This window comes from Malurus melanocephalus, unplaced genomic scaffold (genome assembly GCF_030028575.1).
Source record: "Malurus melanocephalus ecotype Western Australia unplaced genomic scaffold, MMel_1.1 scaffold_63, whole genome shotgun sequence".
NCBI lineage: Eukaryota > Metazoa > Chordata > Aves > Passeriformes > Maluridae > Malurus > Malurus melanocephalus.
The window spans coordinates 913153-932270 of record NW_026623295.1 but is presented as its reverse complement, the minus strand read 5'-3'; the positions used below and the strand labels follow the sequence as shown (position 1 = coordinate 932270).

At 37.3% G+C, this 19118-nt stretch overlaps 1 protein-coding gene across 1 annotated transcript in view; it reads right to left on the bottom strand.

Annotated features, from left to right (window-relative positions):
• The window catches only part of VWA8 (von Willebrand factor A domain containing 8), a 180545-nt gene that overhangs the window by 93111 nt on the left and 68316 nt on the right, over positions 1–19118 (bottom strand). Inside the window, exons 20-21 of the mRNA XM_057366321.1 lie at positions 15104–15175; positions 4632–4708 (exon numbers count right to left, since the gene is read on the bottom strand). Of these exons, the coding sequence (XP_057222304.1) occupies positions 4632–4708; positions 15104–15175 (149 nt within the window). The remainder of the gene's footprint in view (positions 1–4631; positions 4709–15103; positions 15176–19118) is intronic.

Genomic DNA, 19118 nt, shown 5'->3' with positions numbered 1-19118 from the left:
TGAATATCTCAAAAAATCAAGAAGTGCAATGTATACCAAACTTGAATTAAAAGGTTTTGACACAGAAAAATGAATGCCACACCTTCCTGAACCTAACAAATGTCTTAGAACACAGATGTTATTTCTGCAATTAATGTTTTGTAAAGGGACTATCAAGACAAAGAGGCTTTTGTTTGCTCTTAGGAGCACAACTCCAGCAATTAGGAGCACAACAGCAAACAACAAACAACAGCAATTAGGAGCACAACTCATGATAGCAGATGATAATTTCAGAGATTTCATGTTATCAGYTCCTTTTGGTTATGTGACTTAAAGCAAATCCAACACCAGCAAAAGAGAGGTGGCAGCTTTCCTAAGTCTTGAGGTGACACTGTGTGACTGTTCTCAGTATTTTCCAGTTGTTTTTAGTTGCCTAAATTAGCATATCAGAACAAATTACACGTAAAATTTTTTTTCATTTTTTCAAGCTTTTGTATTGAAGTGTAGCAGTGTATTTTGATGAAASTTAAGATCAGACAACATATGACTCCAAAACCTTGATGCATATCTGTTGATCTACACGCCTACACATCTGGCATCTCATTTATACCACCAGAAACTACCATAAAAATTGTATCACTAAAGTTTAYGTCTTCTCAGGCAGTATCTAGGGTTTTAGGAAACTTACTGTCAGAAGTCTCTTCACAATCAAAATACACCTTAAAGCCCCAACAAAATAAAAAAAAAACTAAACCAAACCAAAAAACTATTCCAAAATCCCCAAACTGGAATAAAAAATCACATTTGCACTGAAAACAAAAGGATAAATGCTGTATTTCTGTAATACAGTCAACACAAAAATAGTAACTGCAAGGAAAAGGAATCAYTCCAATTGAAATACAAAAAAACCCTTGAGAATATGACTTAATTCCAAATAGATGCAAACTTAAATGCTTAAATGACAGATAAAGAAAATCTTACTCCAGCAAAACCATTCTTTGTGTGCCATTAGTTACTAATCTGATGATAAGAGAAGTAAAATTAATCTCTTTTTTCTTTGATCACATCAAAGGAGACAACAATTTCAGGTTCATGAGACTTTCTTCTGACATTTTTATGTAGAAGACCTGTGAKCTTACAGTTTTACACTTATCTATTACTCTCATCAATGCTAAGAAGGATTTTACAGTCTTTACAGGGCATATGTTCTTGCCTCAGTCTCCTCTGAAGTTTTACTTTTTTTCTTCTTTGGAATCTTTTTGGTTTCAGAGACTTCATAATTCAAAGCAAGATATTATCATGGGGAATAACAGAAGCAAGATACAATGAAACATAGACATATAGTGAAGAATAATAAAGCAAAATATCCTCATAAGGGGAAGAGAAGAGGCAGACTCTGATCTCTTCTCTCTGGTGACAGTGACAGGACCCAAGGGAATGGCCTGAGGTTGTGTCAGGGAAAGTTTAGGTTGAATATTAGAAAAAGGTTCTTCACACAGAGAGTGTTTGGGCACTGGAACAGCTCCCCAGGGAAGTGGTCACAGCATGTCTGAGCTCAAGGAGCATTTGAACAATGCTCTCGGGCACACGGTGTGACTCTTGGGGATGGTCCTGYACAGGGCCAGTAGCTAGACTTCCATGATCCTAGTGGTTCCCTYCCAACTCAGGATATTCTATGATTTTATGACCATCAGTTTCCATGAAAATGATTTCCCTGATTTAATGAAATACCATTTTATTCTACCAAATTTAACTTCAGATTTTTGTGCAGAATCACTGGAAAATTCTTTCCATATTACTTACAGGAGAGATAACGAAACTACTAGCAAAAAGGTTCACAAAATTATGAGGCTTTCCAGAGTTCACTAATTCAGGAGCAACACAAGTATTTCACTCTGTTGCATTAACTTAAAGAACATCAAATTTTCTTACAGAGAGTTTCTTAGTTACTACCTGTAATACCAGTACAYGTTCCATTTCCATCAAGAACTCCTTAAAGTTCTGTAATATTGGACAAGGCAAAGCTGTTGTTTATTCTATAACATGTAGCTGGCGTCCTGGGTGAACAAAATGAACGCAACCATACCAGGAGGGTAAACAAAATTTAGCATTTTTCTGCTGAAACTTAGTCTTGTAGGAAAGAAGTGACAGGGAAATCCCAGCAGACCAAAGTTCTTCCTTGACACAGAAAARCAGCAAAATGCTTTGTAAGTGCAGTCCTAGGAAGAGGCTGTGCTGAGCCTATGCCATATTACCTGTTTCCATAAACCCACAATTAATGCAATGAGAGAGCTGGTCAACTCCTGATCAGCTCTTAATATTAGGAAGTACGCAAGAGGAAGTAGCCAACTTTTTGAATAATTTATAAGCACACATTTTTCTTAATTTCTGTCATTTTAAAATCTAATTGCAGCTTCCTTCCATTAAGATTTTCTGCTTTATGGTACCAAAATGATTCGTAAGACTTACAAATTTCAAGCAAATAAAACTTTTCAATGAGGTACTGTATGAAAGTTTAAAAAAAAAGGATTTATAACCTCCATAGGCAATCGAAACCTTAAGGTCAGCCTGACCCTTCCCATGCAAATCAGTTGCAGAGCAAGTAAACATAGACATCAGAAAGGAAGTTGAAGGAAAAACAGACTCCTTTTTCTGTCTTTTATCTCCTCTCATCATCTTGAAGTACAAGACATAAAATGTGAGATTTTAAAATTATGTCTGGTAACAGTTCATTGCCGCCAAGGTAAATACTCCCTGCTTGAATGTCACTGAACATATGTAGAGTTAGAGAAGCAGAACTCCTTACACTCCTTCAAAACAGTGAAAAAACCTCCAAACCAACAAAAACCCTCACCCTAACCAATTTGCAGGATCTGTTATTCAGGTATATGAGCACCCTTAAAAGCAGTATATTTAGAAATRCTTTCCTTGACATGCTTAAAGGTCCTTATGGTAGCTAGCTAGAAAATCTGAAGAAACAAACAGGGCTATCAAAGATGAAGTGCACATTCTAGCATAGTATCTATACACATCTAYATATACAATACATCTGTACCATAAAATAAATCTATGCCATAAGCTACTGACTGAATTTCCCCCACAAAGTATGTAAAAGCTTACTAGAGAACTGTTTGGGTTTTTTTTAAACTTGCTCTTACTTTGTTTTGCAATTAGAAGTTTGCACTAGCAATARTGTAAGCCTTGTTTAAATGCCCTGTAAAGTATAACCAAAATATAATACAGCCTGAGATCTTCAAAAAGCATTTCAAAATGCTACCCAGGAAATAGAAATTTCTGGGTTTTCTATATTCACGAATTATTTTTGTAGAAATGCATAGGATGCTTGCCATTTTCTGCTTCATTTTCACTTCAGCCTATCATCTCTAAACCCCTGTAATCATAAGCAGTATCTTACAGAGACTATAGAAGACTGCATTGGCAAAATAATAAATGCACTTTTTTTTCCTAGTGATGCATCAACTAGCCTGCTGTAATTAATACATTCTACAGCCCCATCAACACCCCAAACATGGTGCTTATACAGCGTCTCCTGAGCTATATGAATTCCTATTAAAGCACTGTTCTGCTTCATCACATCTCATGGGAGAACACAGAGAAAGACAGAAATACTGTAACACTTCGTGACACAATTGGGATTTGCAAAATAACAGTGTATTTTATCCAGACAGAGTGGGTGGCTGTTCCAAGCAGGCAAGTTAACACAAAGCTGAACGTAGGAGGTCACAAAAGCAATATTTCACACAGAAGTGATGGAAGTCTAGAGGAGGCAGTATAAAGGAAATCAGTAGTAGAAAAGTAATGAGCTAGAGCCATCCAAGTATCAGGAATACAAACACAAGACATTTGAAAACAAAAAGCTGGATGAGAAAGTGAGAAAGTGTTAGAGAGACTGGGTTGTTAATGGGCAAAATACCAATGATTGACATTTTTATTAGCACTATTTAAAAAACAGTGATTATGGAAAGAGACAGGGTGATGAAACTAAGAAGTTGAAGACAAAGAGATAAAGACTCGGAATTAATCTGAAATAGGATTCAGTTCAATTGAAAATTAGTCTTCTAGACATATTTATTCTTTATTTCAATTTATTGGTTTCAAGTTCATGTCATAAAAAGCAGGTAGATTATTTCCTATTATTTCAGCTTTTGAATAGTTTTCAGTTGGTTTATTGTCTTGAAGTCCATTTTTTAGCTTATGATGTAATTTTCTAATCCAAACTTTAATGGGTGGAAAAGAAATACACATGCTTAGGATGAGTGCTAAAGGAAAAAAGACCAAAAGCCTTTATTATGTAAAATGTTTCTTGTCTGATGAGTGATACTTTCAAACAACTTTTCCCTCACAATACCTAATGCTTCAGGAAGCCTCTCCAGAAATGACAGCAAAATATCACTTGCTTCTTGAAAAAAAGTTTAATATCCTTTGACTTCTACTTCCTCATATACTGAACAATGTGATTGCATCACATTCTTGTACCCACTCCTTGCCAGGAGTTTTTGCCTCTGCCAGACACATTCCTGTGGTCTGTGTGCCACTYACCATAACAGGGGGTCTTCATCCAAACGGTAAGTTCTAATAATATGAGAAATTTGATGAAAAACACAAAGTATGGAAATSTAACACATTCTTACCTATGCAGCTGTAAATACTCTCTGGGTCTGTTTAAAAGGTGCAGGAATCTGTCAACAACCTTGTTCTTCCCAACACCCTGCAGTAAACAAATATAATATTAAGACATTATACAGATGTACATATTTAAGAGTTATAAAGACAAAAAAGATAACTTGCTAAAACTGTTAACATGCTCTCCATATTCCTTTATAGACAAATACAACTTCAATCTATTGTGAAAATTCTGAACACAAGTTAATATGTATTTTCATATATTTTCAATATTCACAAAATACTCATCTGTCTTACTTGAAATAAGCATAAATAGGATTGTGTCCCTAGAGATCTATCACACATGCTGTGCATCATTTAACTAACACAAGTTTTTCCGGCCTTTTTCACTGGAGGCTGCAAAGGTACTGCAATGTCAATGTAGGAAACTGCCTTGCATTTAATAGGTGAAGTTAATACTTAGTGGTCATAGGAAACACCCTGTGACTGTCACATGGAATTTGGACACAGCCTTGGTAATAGCTGCTAATCCCTTTCCACTGGAGTTACCAAAAATACCCAGATGGAATCAGAATTTAGCTGGACAGAAAACTGATTTATAACCCTATTGCAGAATGTCTGCATTAGCAAGCTGTGCAAAATGATGACAGTGAAGTAGGTGCTGCTAACACAATGGTGTACCCTATAAAAGCATTTCAGGAGCTGGTATTTCAGTCCAGGTCTAATCTGGTTCCAGGGAAGGAATTATCAAAGAGCATGAACTAGATGGGCTGCTGAAGAACATCCTCCGCTTCAGTCTTATCCTAAGAGGGATGAATAGGTATCAAACTGCAATAAGGTGATTCTCTTCAAAAGTACATTCTGCATCTGGTCTAAAATGCTAACATAGATGCAGACCAAGATGACAGCTCACATGCAGAAATTCTTATCCCTCCTGCAARCATGTGGCTGCCGACTCAGAAGCCCAAAATGCCAGTCAGAGTGTTAAAGGTTGTAAAGAAAAAGGAAATAGTAGAAAGAAAAGCTCAGTTAAAGCCAAACCAAAAGTTGTTCGACAAGACATTGTCCCTCTGCTGAGATTCTCACTCTGACTGTATGAATGCATCCAGTAGTTCACACCAAAGTAAAGTAAAAAAGATAAATATAACCCAAAGAAAGATTACAGAGATTAGATTAAACTAATTTGAGATTCACTAATCTGTTTCACTTGGCATTAAAACAGAATAGGAGCATTCAGAGCTGCAAGTTATGACTTTTATGACTGTAAGTTCTAGCTGAGTGATGTTAACTGCCAGCTGCAGAATTGCAAACTGTTTAAGCTTCTTAAAATGGGACCACAGTCTCTCCTCTGACTACATTTAAAAGAAWGGAGAATCATGCACATATGTATAATAGTTAAAATCACAGAAGGAGGGTTCTCACCATGAGAGCAGCAGAAAAAATACTGCAGAGGAGACAAAAATAGAACTACCTAGATTCTACTGCAGACTTGACTCCCACACAGAAGAGCCAACTCTGTTAGCACTCTGCCACACGCCTCCTCACAAACCTTCTTCCATATCATTCTTCAGAAGAATCTGCAGCTTTACACATAGGCGTAGTAAGAAGCTGCAACACACTTAATTCTTTTCACCAGTAGTTTCTGAAAACTGGCACCTGAAACAGTTCTCCATTGCTGTGAAAGGGGATGAAGTGTGCTCAGAGGCTCTTGCAGGTACTTATAGAACATATCCATTTGGGGGGAAATATACAAGTTCACAAATTCTATCAGAGTCATTAAAAGCAAACAGAAACAGGCTAAGAATCCCCTAGTGGTGCACAGTTTCATTCACGTATGTTTCCTGCTACTTGCAGTCAGATACTTAAAATCATAAATGGGTAAATAAACAGGAATACTCCTACTGTCAAGCACAAAACACCCATGCTGAAAGCAGCTTCCTTTCTAAGACAGATAAAGATGGCTGGGCAGATGCCTGCACACAGTTTCTGTACCAATCCCAAGCAGATTGCATATCCTGTTTCAGGGCAGAGTGGGACTCCAGCCAGTTGTGGCAAATACAGCAATGATGAAATAAAGCAACATATTGAATCAATGTAAAACATACTTAATATTAAACAAAGTGGTTACTGTAATTAAAAAAAAAATTGGCTTTCATGTGCATTAACCAAAAGTGCATGTGGTTTTTCTGTTTATAATGGATTCTTAGAATCCTGCCTGAAAAAAAATATTATCCCGACTACAAAATAACAGTGCTAGTGGTTTTTTTCCTCTCCCATTCCAACAGAAAGAGGATCAAATAACTGTTTTTGCATATTTGTTGTTATCACCAAGAGTACTAAGAGGACAGCACCTCACTTCTGAGAACCCTCAGAGGACACAAGCATGGTGGAGGGCCACTGTKGAGCAAGGGACAGAGCACAGTCACCAAAGTAACGCAGTGAAGTCAGTGGGAGCTGTGCCATGACCACATCTCACCCTTTCTTCATTTTTATCTGTGCATCTTGACACACTCTCTGCACATCTCCTTTTATTTAAGTACACTTCCATTTCAGAACATCATACATTTTTTAAGAGGTGAATGCAGTATTTAAAAGYCAAAAGGCATTCCCACCAGGTTTTAGCTATTATAAACAAGTTAACATTGCCCAACTTCCAGACTGAACTGCTTCAGAGGGTACATTGTGTGCCTTCATAGAGGCTGTGGTGTACCACATAAAGTCTTTGGCTGGCAACAGTAGATGGAGCAAAGTTCATGTCAAAGCTTTTTGATTCCATCCCTCTACATTCCTACTTCATGASAAGTTACCACTCCTCTTTGTCTCAGTTACTCCATTGAGAAGTCACAATATAATCAAAAGGAAGGAAGAGACCAAAGATATTCAAAAGGCTCTTTAGCACCGCTAAGAAACTGCAAAAAAAAAAAAAGAGCTTAGGTGAGTTTGTTCCTTAAGTACTATGCACTAGTGTAATACCAAGAAGASCAGGTTTATTACAAATTCACCTGACATCCATAGGATAAAGAATATGTGCAGTAGTCTTCTTGGGGTGAACAAGGAATGTGGAAAATGCTAACAAGTTAAAAAAAAAAAAATGGAAGCAACTCTGAAGTTAGCTACTGGCACCTCAGAAACAAGAAATTACAAAAATGGCAATAAAGAYACCCTTCTTCACCCTCAGTTCCAAGGATCAAACTGGATCTTCTGGACATCCACATAGCTAGCAGCAAACTATTTAAGCAGGAAGAACCAGAACCACCTTTCATATGWGCATACTAAAAGACTGAGTTGAACTTGGATTGGATTCAGAACATAATCTCATGCAATTTTGCAATTATTGCAGCCTAAGGTAACGTTCAAAGGACAAACCAGTTTGACAYTAACACTTGCTGTGTGCTATTTATATACACACTACTGCAGTTACTTAATTTAATAGAAATATAAACATATGCTAATTAGAGAAAAAAGAACATCTGTGTTGGTGTTTCAGCTGAATGGAATAAAAACACTTCAGAAAGCAAATATTAGACAATTTTTACTCCATCAGACATATGGGACACTGAAATAGAAAAATGGGAAGTAAATAWCTGCACTAATGAATAACAAACAAGAAATTATGCAATTAGAAGGCAAAATAATCTCTTAGTTAAAAATCCTTCTAACTGACACTGTAGACACTTGCTACCAAGGATGAAATGGCTTAATCTCCTAGCAGAAACTGCAGTTTCAAATATAAACAAGGTTTTTACAGGTCCCAGGAGRCATTTTGCAATTCAGGATGTAGCCTTACAGTAGTGGGACAAATTTATCTCCTGCACAGCCCAAATAAAGTCAATAAAGTTACAGTCCAAAGGGAGTAGACCCAAGTTTTTGAAATTACAGTTTGCCTCTCAGCACAAAAAACCCCAAACATYTGRACCATGMTGCCTTGTTTTTAATTTATTTTAAATGATTTGCAGATCATACTGAAGAAGCTAAAGAGGTTGCCATGTTATGCTCTTCARTACTGCCCTTCATCTGAAGMACTGCAGTCACACCTTCWCCATATCAGAGMACAGATATCCTGCATAGAAGAGTAYCTGTTTCATTACAAAAGAATGAAACAAATTTTGAAACTGGTAAAAAAGCAGTTTATCACTTTTTCACCCTAGGAAATTTCATTTTATAATTAATTTTARAAGTGCATTATTAGAGAATGAAAGACAAATTTGCCTTAACATTAAATTTTAGGATACAGAACCTTYGTGTCAGAGTTCTCGGTTTCTGACTTCATAGAAAGTGTTGTATTGATGGCATCATCACCCCAGAAAACTTTGCCCGAACAATGAAAATGAAGAAAATGGAAACACTTTGATATCACGCAGTTTYTAGCACAGGGTCTATCAACAAACCACCTTCCATAGCCACAGCTTGTCTGTTTCCACGAACAAAGGCATTTGCAATGTGTGCATTTTGGTTGAGGCTGCGATTTTTAGACCAGATGATGTATCTCTGGTTTTCTAAACATTGTTATCAGCAAAGCCACAAGCAGAACCTACACAGAATTATTTCACACTCACCAGGTGTGTGTGAGCCCTGCTTGGAACAAATGGGAATAACACATTTTAATAACTGCAGAAGTGTGTGTGCCACCAGCAGACACTAGACRTTGCTACCAGAGGAACACTGCAATCGACCCTATCATTGCTACCTTGCTTGAATGTTAGCAACAAATTGAAATAGTTGTGCAAAAGCAGTGGTGATTTTAAATTYTGCCCCAGCTGCAATCTACATATTTATCAATTACAGCAATAAGTGTTTTGTGGTTTAGCATATAACTTTTTTTTATTACAAGTTTATCATCTGGGGCATACAAAAATTATAGTGACAGTAAAAGAAGAAAATTTCACCATAGGAATCAACTTAATTCCCTGATGGGGATAATGAATGGAATRCTTTAGATACATCTCTGACTGTAGTTCTAGATAAGCTTGTAGAGTTTATGCCTTTTTCTGACTTTAAGTACAACCAGAGCCGTTCAACCCAGAGCCCTGCCAGGCTAAATACAATCTTTATGTTTTCAGTGAGGAAAGACAACTGTGGTTCAATGGAGAGGAGCATATGACAAGTTTATGATGGAAAGAATCTGTGAGAAGAAATATCCAAAAGAAAAACTAATTAATTGTTTCTTTTTTAATTCTGGTTCTTCAGTTTAATATGCAAAGGCAGAAAGCASTGTTGTAAGCACAGTGTTGTAAGCATTGTAAGCACATTTAAAAAGCATGCTTATTCTAGTATGTGTACATACTCTTATGACTGTACCAAGTCAAAGAGAAATATTTTCCGAGTTTTCCACAGCTGAGTTTTCCACATACTTAATTCCATAGACAAGAAATATCATAGTATTTGGTCCAATTTAGCTCATTTGGAGCTCAGTTTCTTCGTGCTCACAATAGTAATAAAAAATTGTTTAGCTTGGTACATTCTTGACTTGCAGATGAAACTGTCTATTTTTAAACAAGTTTAAGCAGGAAAACAAGACCTTTCTTTCTAGAAAAGTTGAAATGCCAAGAATTTTCTATTTCAAGTTTTTTGATAACTGATACTATTACACTCTCAGATCGTACTTAATTCAATTTCACAATGAGTTAGGAATAAAAATATTTTATATGAAAAGACCTAATCAAGCATGTAATTTTAAATATCTTTAAGAAAGACTCAATCATTTGTCCTACTAAATTCTTCAAGAATAAAATAAATTCCTATTGTGAGCCCAAGAATTCATGTAAGTTGATCTCTCAGTTAGAGAAAGGCAGCAGAAAAAATGAAATTGTATATTTCTATCAGGGAAATGTATTAGCAAATGTACCAGAAAGTCATTACATTTTTAAGTCCTTTTAATCACAGAATGGTTGGGGTTGGAAGGGACCTCTGGAGATCATCAGTCCAATTGCCCTGCTAAAGCAGGTTCATCTACAGCAGGTTACAAAGGATTGCATTCAGGAGGGTTTCGAGTATCTCCAGGCAAGGAGACTCCATGGCCTCTCTGGGCAGCATGTTTCAGTGCTCTGTCACTTTCAGTGCTCTGTCACTTTCACAGTAAAAAAGTTTTTACTCATATTCAGATGGAAGTTCCTGTGTTTCAGTTTGGCCTTGTCTTATCACTGAGCACCACAGAAAAGAATTGGGCCCTGTTGTCCTGACATCCACCCTTAAGTTATTTGTATACACTAACAAGATGCCCTTCTCCAAGCTAAACAGGCCCCGCTYCCTCAACCTTTCCTCATAAGAGAAATGTTCCAGTCCACTCATTGTCTTCGTAGCCCTCCACTGGACACAGTAATCATAATTCATGTATTTCTGATAGTCTACTTCTGTGGGCTCACGTGAACATTTTTAATAAGTGCTGCCAGAGTTTCTTTCAGATTATTTACAACATTTRGCACCTTCATAGAATTCTTCATTCTACTTCTGGACAGCTCACCCAATAAATCATGGCAACAAAGTGGTGCCAAATAAAATAACTTCAATTTTGCTTAACATGCTGTTGGGTGTTTTAGTATTTCAAGGCAGTAAAATAATTGAGAAGTAAGACGGTTGTGAGCCTTCTCTATCCAGAAAGCCACAGATCCCATGTAACTGTAAATACTATGTTTGGTATCTTCAAAGAGAGTTGATGGCTGCCAAGACCTCACCTATGACTAATAAAAGCATCCAACACATCTCTTCACAYAACTTCCAAAAGCAACAATTTGAAAAATGTTATATTTAACATTTAAAATTGTGAGACAAAATAAAACTGTTTCAGCCGCTGCTATTTCTAARGTTTTCCATATAAACAAATTCTATTTATTAACATAGTTTCTCTTGCATTTGCCAGAGAAAATCCAAGGACAGAGTAAAAGACAGCAAGTAGTGACCAATCCACAAACTGCACATTGGCCAGCCGGAAAAATATCACAAAAACACAACCTAAAAAATTTCCTTGGTAGTAAAAATCCTCCAGTCTGTCTCATGAAGCTCAAAAGCCACTGCAAGAACTGTATTTAATGGGTACATAAACAGTACAATGGTTGTAGTAAGTGGGGGCTATTGCTGTACTTCACCCACTGCCATGAGAGAAATATGTAACTTCCTACTCTGCCAAAAGAGAAGCTGCTTTGCAGCTGCTTTGAAAAACTATAGATGGTCATAGATAGTCCCATTCACACTCAGACTGCAGGCTCAGTCAGGAAGCAATATCAGGAACTACATTTAAACACTGGCATGTCCTTTCCTTGGAAGCCATTTCATAGTTGAAAATTCACATCTATCCACAGAACTCAAAGAAACCTGTTTGTACATTAAACGGACACACATTCCAGCTAACATCCAAAGTAAATCATCAGCCACTCTAAACAAATATTTAGATGAAGCCATATTTCATGTAAAACATTTATGCTGTGAAGTTCTGGGCCACATAAGCCTCAGGGAACAAACATAAATGATGTGTGGCAGAGTAGTTTACTTCAGAAGCTGAGCACTTCTAAATATATCTGTTGGTATCTAACACTTCAAACTCTCCTCAGTTTCATTAAGAAATCCAGTCCCTAACATCTCTGAAGGTAATTTAATTATAAGTTACCAAYACTAACAGTCAAAGTCTGTATCTTGAAAAAAATCTTGGTAAAACGACTCTCATCAATCAGCTCTCAGCTATACAAGAAGAAATCACATTTACAGACTGAAAAGACAGAGGTCTTAAGCTAAGAGGAATTTTGTGTGTACACATGTGTTGTGCAAACAAAAGAGGCAAATCTGGAAAACAACATTTAGTCAACCACCCAAACCAAATCCAGACTCTAAAAGAAAGACTACAGGTCAAGCCTTGCACATTAAATCACAGTGAGAGATACTCACTTACACAGTCATCACTTTGAAGGACCAAATTATGTCCTAAGGTGTATGCCAGCTAATTTAAACAACTAGAAATGACACAAGCATTCAAAGGGATGTTAGTCATATGTTTTGAAATATCCAGGTTCAGCGTATTTGAATTTCCAGTTATTACACTGAATTTCCATGATTTACTCATTCAGTAACAAGAAGTTTGACAGAAAGAAACTCAAAATCGTACTTYGTATCGCCTCAAAATCATTATCTATTGCTTCCAAATGCGAAACACCAGTACACACTGATGTATCAAGCAATCACAAAACCCTAGCTTATCATACAGACTAAACTAACAAAAGTAACGGAACTGAAAAAAAYACTATTTTTTATTAATTTTCTTTACAAAAAAGGATGAAAAGTCTAATATCTTCAGTAAGGASGTATCTGCACATACAGCATGAAAGCATAATTGATGTTATATGTCTGCTTTTAAAGTACTTGAATAGGATTCATCACAAGCTGCACAAATTTACAGTAATATATTTAAGGAACTAGCCAAGTAATTTCTAAATGGTTAGTGATCATTCCTGAGAAATCAAGAGTGACTGCTGTAGYTCTGAAAGACTCCAGCATGGCCAATACAGTTCTTCAAACGTAAAAACAGTATTTCAAAAGGAAAAGGCCTGCTGGCCTTTTCTTAGTTACACATAAAAACTGTGGAACAAATTTGTAAAGAGTAAACCTGGAAGTACTCAAAAGTATGTTAGCAATTAAAAAGCAAAACCTGTGTTACTGATTTGCCAAAAAGAAAGCTCAACAAATCAAGTCATTTTCCAGCTTAATGGTACAGCTGAGCTGATGTCTGGAATCAARGCAGTATGTTCCAATACTTCAACCTTGCCAAATCTTTTAACACTGTCTTCAATTAGAGACTCAAAAGCTGGGAGAAAATGTGACATGCATTAAATTATTAGAGATGAGAATACAACTGCTGGAAACCTTATATCCTAATAAATGTACTTGCATGGTCTTCAAAACTTTTCCGCCAAATGAGGAATTTGTCAGACCTCTGACTGTACTGCCAGGCTACACAAGCTCTTTCCCCATGCCTAGGGTTGGAGGAACACTTGCTGATACTGAAGTGGTTTTCCTGCCTTACTGGGGCTCCTTTTGTCCCACAGGGCTTGAGAGCTGCATTTACACTCAGACCCTTTCCTTGGCTCCTTCCCAACCTGCACTGTGACGCTGCTGTGCTTGGCCCATTATCTTGCTAATCCCAGCCTGGACCTGCTGATGTGACTTTCCAGCTTGACCTCAGACTTGTCTCATTCACCGTGGACCTATCTGGCAGCCATTGAGCAGTTGGGTGACCATGGCTACTGTCCCCAGATGTGCTATTCTTGCTTTGGCACTRAGGCACTGTAAAAATTGTCATTAAGGACTGAGTCCCTGCCTCCATTTTCCTGTGGTTCAGCCCACTCCTGCTATTTCTTGACAGCAGGTGCTTCAGGCAATCTGTACTATACATTTTCAATACCAGCTTGGAAGCAGACATAGGCAGCACTGCTTATGAAATAGAATAAATAGATCTTGTTTCATTTATGAAATAGATTAATTTCTATTTATGGATAAATTAAATCTTTAGGAAAAGCTGGCATCATTCATCAAAAGTCTACAGAGGTTTCAAATACACCATCTTTGCAAATTAAACTTTACAACAAGGATGCTAAACAGACAAGACTATATTTCAATATATGGACTTTAATAATAATTAGCATCCTTGCCACATAGGTTAGATCATTAGTGTTTTGTATTGGACTTTTTCTAACAACTATTGCAAAACAAAAAAAAAAGAACCATCTGCTAAAACAATTACTGTATCCTTGCTAAGGGACAGGTAAACAAATAGGAGATTACTTTCTGGGGGAAAAACCAACCTCACCAAAAAATTAATGTTCAGCAAAGATACTAGCAAAAGAACTACACAAATCTATTACTCTTTTAGAGAAAACTAGTATTTTGCTAACAATAAGATTCAGATAAAACTGAAGTGTACAGCTCATGCCTACAACTGGAGATTTTAAAGAAATGTTTTGAYACATAGTCAAGAAGGATAACCAAAGCCATTAACTGAAGATTTTCATGGTAATGATGTTACATATAACTATTACTGTGTCAGGGCARGTTTGATTGGATATCACAAAAAGATTTTTCACCCAGAGGGTGTTTGGGCACTGGAACAGGCTCCCTAGGGAAGTGATCAGGCCTGACASAGTTCAAGARGCATTTGGTCAACATTCCCAGGCACAGGGTGTGATTCTRGGGGATRGTCCTGTGCAGGACCAGGAGCTGTGCTTTGATAATCCATGGGGGTCCCATCCAACTCAGAATATTCTGTGATTAACATCGTGACTTTTTACTCTGACAGACATTAAGAAAAAAATTACAGCATTTACATTTTACACAAATATGTGTCCATAACCCCCCTGGACACTGTTAGGTAAGAAATTAGAAAATGGGTCAAATACCTCAGTAGTAGAAATGAATGCAATTTCAAATAAGAAAAACAGAGATTTAATTTCATTATTAATAACAAATTTGTTCCAGGGATTGCAAGAAATATTCAACTCACCTGGTTGCCAACTAAAAGAAGATGTTCTCCCAGAAGAAAGTCCTTGAGCATATCTTCCATTACCATCATGTGCTAGAGWAACAAAATCACAATTTTCACCTGATTTTATGTTCTCAAGTTTATCCATTCATTAATGACAGTGGTACAACAGCAACTTTATTTCAAGAATTTGGAGCCAAAAATTTTTGAACTTTATATTTACAGCYACTTATTTTATAGCAGAAGTCCCTTAGCCAATAATAGCAGGGGCAATATATCCAGTGAAAAGAACAATTAAACATTTATATCTTCTGCTCCAAGAAGATTGTGGGTGTTTAATTTCCCCAAATATTTTTAATTCTCTGCAACCACTCCTTATATGTTTCCTTTTAACTTAGTTAAATGCTTGGCACCCTGAGTAGAAGAACTTTCTTTAGTTTGTGCCAATTTTCCAGCAATATCCTAGTAGAACACTACATAAATCAAACAGAGAGAATAAAAGACACCTGAAWTGTAAAATACACAGATATATTTTATTAAACATTAAACACCAGGTCTAACTTAATAACAAATACAATTTTTCTATTCTAATCAAATTTTAGATTTGATCAACAAAGATGGATACAACATCAAGTCTTGTATCCAAGTTGTTGGATACAACAACAAAGTGTTTATGTGTGTCTTAGAATATGTGCCTATTTCATTTTTATTAATTATTAATTAATACATGCTTAATTGAAGCCAAAATGCTGGAGGTATATTTTTACATATATACAATATCATAAAAGGTAACACACACTGTACATCATATAACCTAACCTTGCTTCTCACAAATGATTTGTTTAAAAGGATAGAAAGGATTAAGGATAATGTGGCAATGCAGACTACTTTACTCGCAATAAAGTCGTGTATATTTCTCCACTGTATCTAGCAAAATTAGGTCATCTGTAAGTAGGTCAGTCAACCTACTTAGAGAAATGAATTATTGTCTTTAAATAAACACATTATCATCACATCTCTAGTACTTGATTAAATTAAAAATTAAAAATCAGTAGCTTGCCTATAATTTCTGAGTATAGAAATGCTCAGTTTCTGTGTGAAGGATAATTTAAATTACCAGCTCTCTCTAGAGCACAGGCTGGGGGTGGGGAAAGAAGCTCTTGTAAACACAGCTTAATACCACAAAATACTAACCAGGCATTTTAAAAGACTACTGAATACTCAATGCACAATTTAAGGAGAGCACTTCAAGACAAAGTATTCTATTTTTTGTCGTGTGYATGCACTAGAAATTTATACCTGATGAGAATAAATTTGACCAGATACAGGAGAAATTCTAGGAAGTCAGTTTACCACATACCCTGATTACAATTTTAAGTGTTATTGCTAAGATACAAATACATTCTTTTGATGACTTTTTTAGTCCTAAATTGAACAAATATGCATACATTATGGTTCCCATGCAAAGCAGCTTACCCACAAAAAGTACAGTGTATTGATACTACTTCTATTGTTGGTTCTATTTTTGCACCAGGACTTAAATTAGCATTGTAGAATGCTGCATGCAGACATTTAATACCAGTTATTTACACAAAGCACTTGTAAGTGGACACATCCACATCATACCATCTTGATCCATCATTGTCCCCCAATGTCTGGCYTGAAAACGGCATTTGGCATATTACCTAAAAAATGATTCCCATCCCTATGCCACTTGCTGTGGACCAACAGCAATGTTCCATGGCAATATTAAATTTCACTGTAATGTGAATTGTTTCAAGACCAAAGGCAAAAGTCAAAAGGCAAAAATCTATGTGTTTCATTACATTGTGCAGCACTGCAAATGGCTGAGGACATATCTTCTTCTGTTTTCAGTTTATTTCTATAGCTTTTAAAAAATGTAGCAGTGCACGAAGCTCAAATAAAATTTGTTCTCTCGCAGGTTTTGCTAAAGTACAGCACTTGAATAACCAAACTACAAAGCAGCAATACAGAAAATAAGAGTAGAACTCATTTAGGAATTGCAACAGCAACCCTGACTGGTATTTGGTTGATGTTTTCTTCAGCATTTAGCAGGCATAACTATTCAAGGACAAACGTAGAGCAGTTCATACTCCACAGCATTTTTAACAGGGGTTCCATAAATAAAATCTGAATAGTTTTGTCTACGGTTTTCTGAAGCTATAAGCAAGAAGGTGGAAAAAGCAATGCAAGTGATAAGTGCTAGCAGAACTCAGAATTTCATTTTCAATAGATGCAAATTATGTGCTTTATCAAAATGGCAACACAGAACAAAATCTCACATGAAATGTTCGTAGGGAAGAAGTCTGTCATCTGTTCCCTTTGCATGGCCTGTCATCACTTAGTAGGTGATGCCCATGTAGCATAATCTTTCTGGGGCAAAATGATATGTGAGGTACAAAAAAAGACCAGGAAAGGAAAGTATGGAAACCAACACCAGGCCCCTAAAAACTAAGTGTTTCACAACATCATGCTGTCAGAGTTGCCTTTCAGTAGCAACAAATTCTAAAGGTAACAAGAGAGTAAATCTCTCCCTAAGGACACCTCTGTCTGACAGTTTTGAGGCTTCTTTTCTAGATAGAGAAGAAAGCTGCTGTACACCTACCTCTACAAAAGGGGTGCTGGAGAAACAGAAACTAAAAACCTACAGACAACTTCCTTTTCCTTATGTTCATGAACCACTCTTCACTACCACTACAAACTAATTAACATTAATGTCTAGTTAACAGGTTAAACTATTTCAAAGAAACAATCATTAACTCTAACTAATAACTAATTTACTAAGTACTATTCTCTTTGCTTTTCAAACATGCAATATTAATTCTGATGAAAAGGACTATAGCAAGTTTAGTTAAGATGGAGYTGGTTCCCAGGCTGGGCACAAAGGGTTGTAGTGAATGGGGTGACATCAGAGTGGTGACCTGTCACCAGTGGGGTTCCACAGGGCTTCATCCTTGGCCCTGTACTCTTCAACATTTTTATAAATGACTTGGAAGGGATACTAAAGGATGGGGAGGGATACTWAGCAAGTTCACAGATGATATATAATTGGGAGGAGCTGTTGACTCCCTTAAGGGAAGGGAGGACCTGCAGAGAAATCTCAATAAATTAGGCGACTGGGCAGCCACACCCATATGAAGTTTGACAAGGGCAATGCTGGATTTTTCATCTGGAATGGGGCAGCCCTGAATGTACGGAGAGACTGGGGAATGAGATGCTGGAAAGCAGCACTGCAGAAAGAAACCTGGAGATCCTGGTCGATGGCAAATTGCACATGGATCAGCAGTGCCCTGGCAGCCAGGAGGGAAAATCCTGTCCTGGGGGCATCAGGCACAGCATCACAGCCGGGCAAGGGAGGGGATTGTCCCRCTCTGCTCTGCACTGGARCAGCCTCACCTTGAATATTGTATGTAATTTTGGGCTCCACAAAATTAAGAAAAACACCGAGCTGCTAAAAAATGTCCAAAGGAGGGGAATGAGGATGGTGAAGGGCCTTGAGAAGAAGCCGTATGAGGAGCAGCTGAGTCACTTGGTCTGTCCAGCCTGGAGGAGACTGAGGGGAGACCTCACTGCAGTTACAGCTTCCTCTGGAGGGGAACAGGAAGGGCAGGCACTGATCTCTTCTCTGTGGTGACAGTCACAGGACCCGAGGGAATGGCCTGAAGTTGTGTCAGGGGAGGTTTGGGTTGGATRYCAKGAAAAGATTCTTTACCCAGAGAGTGGCTGGGCACTGGAACAGCTTACCAGARAAGTGGTCACAGCACCAGCCTGACAGAGTTCAAGAAGCGCTTGAACAATGCTCTCTGATACATGCTGTGATTCTTGGGGATGGTCCTGTGCAGGGCCAAGAGTTGGACTTGATCTTTTTGAACCCCTTCCAATTCAGCATATACTACGCTTCTGAGAGTTCACTTTCCCACAGCAGCCCTCACAGCACCGTGCCTTGCATTGGTAGCTGGGATGGTGTTGATAACACACCTTTGGCTCCTGCTGAGCAGGGCTGGCACAGCATCAG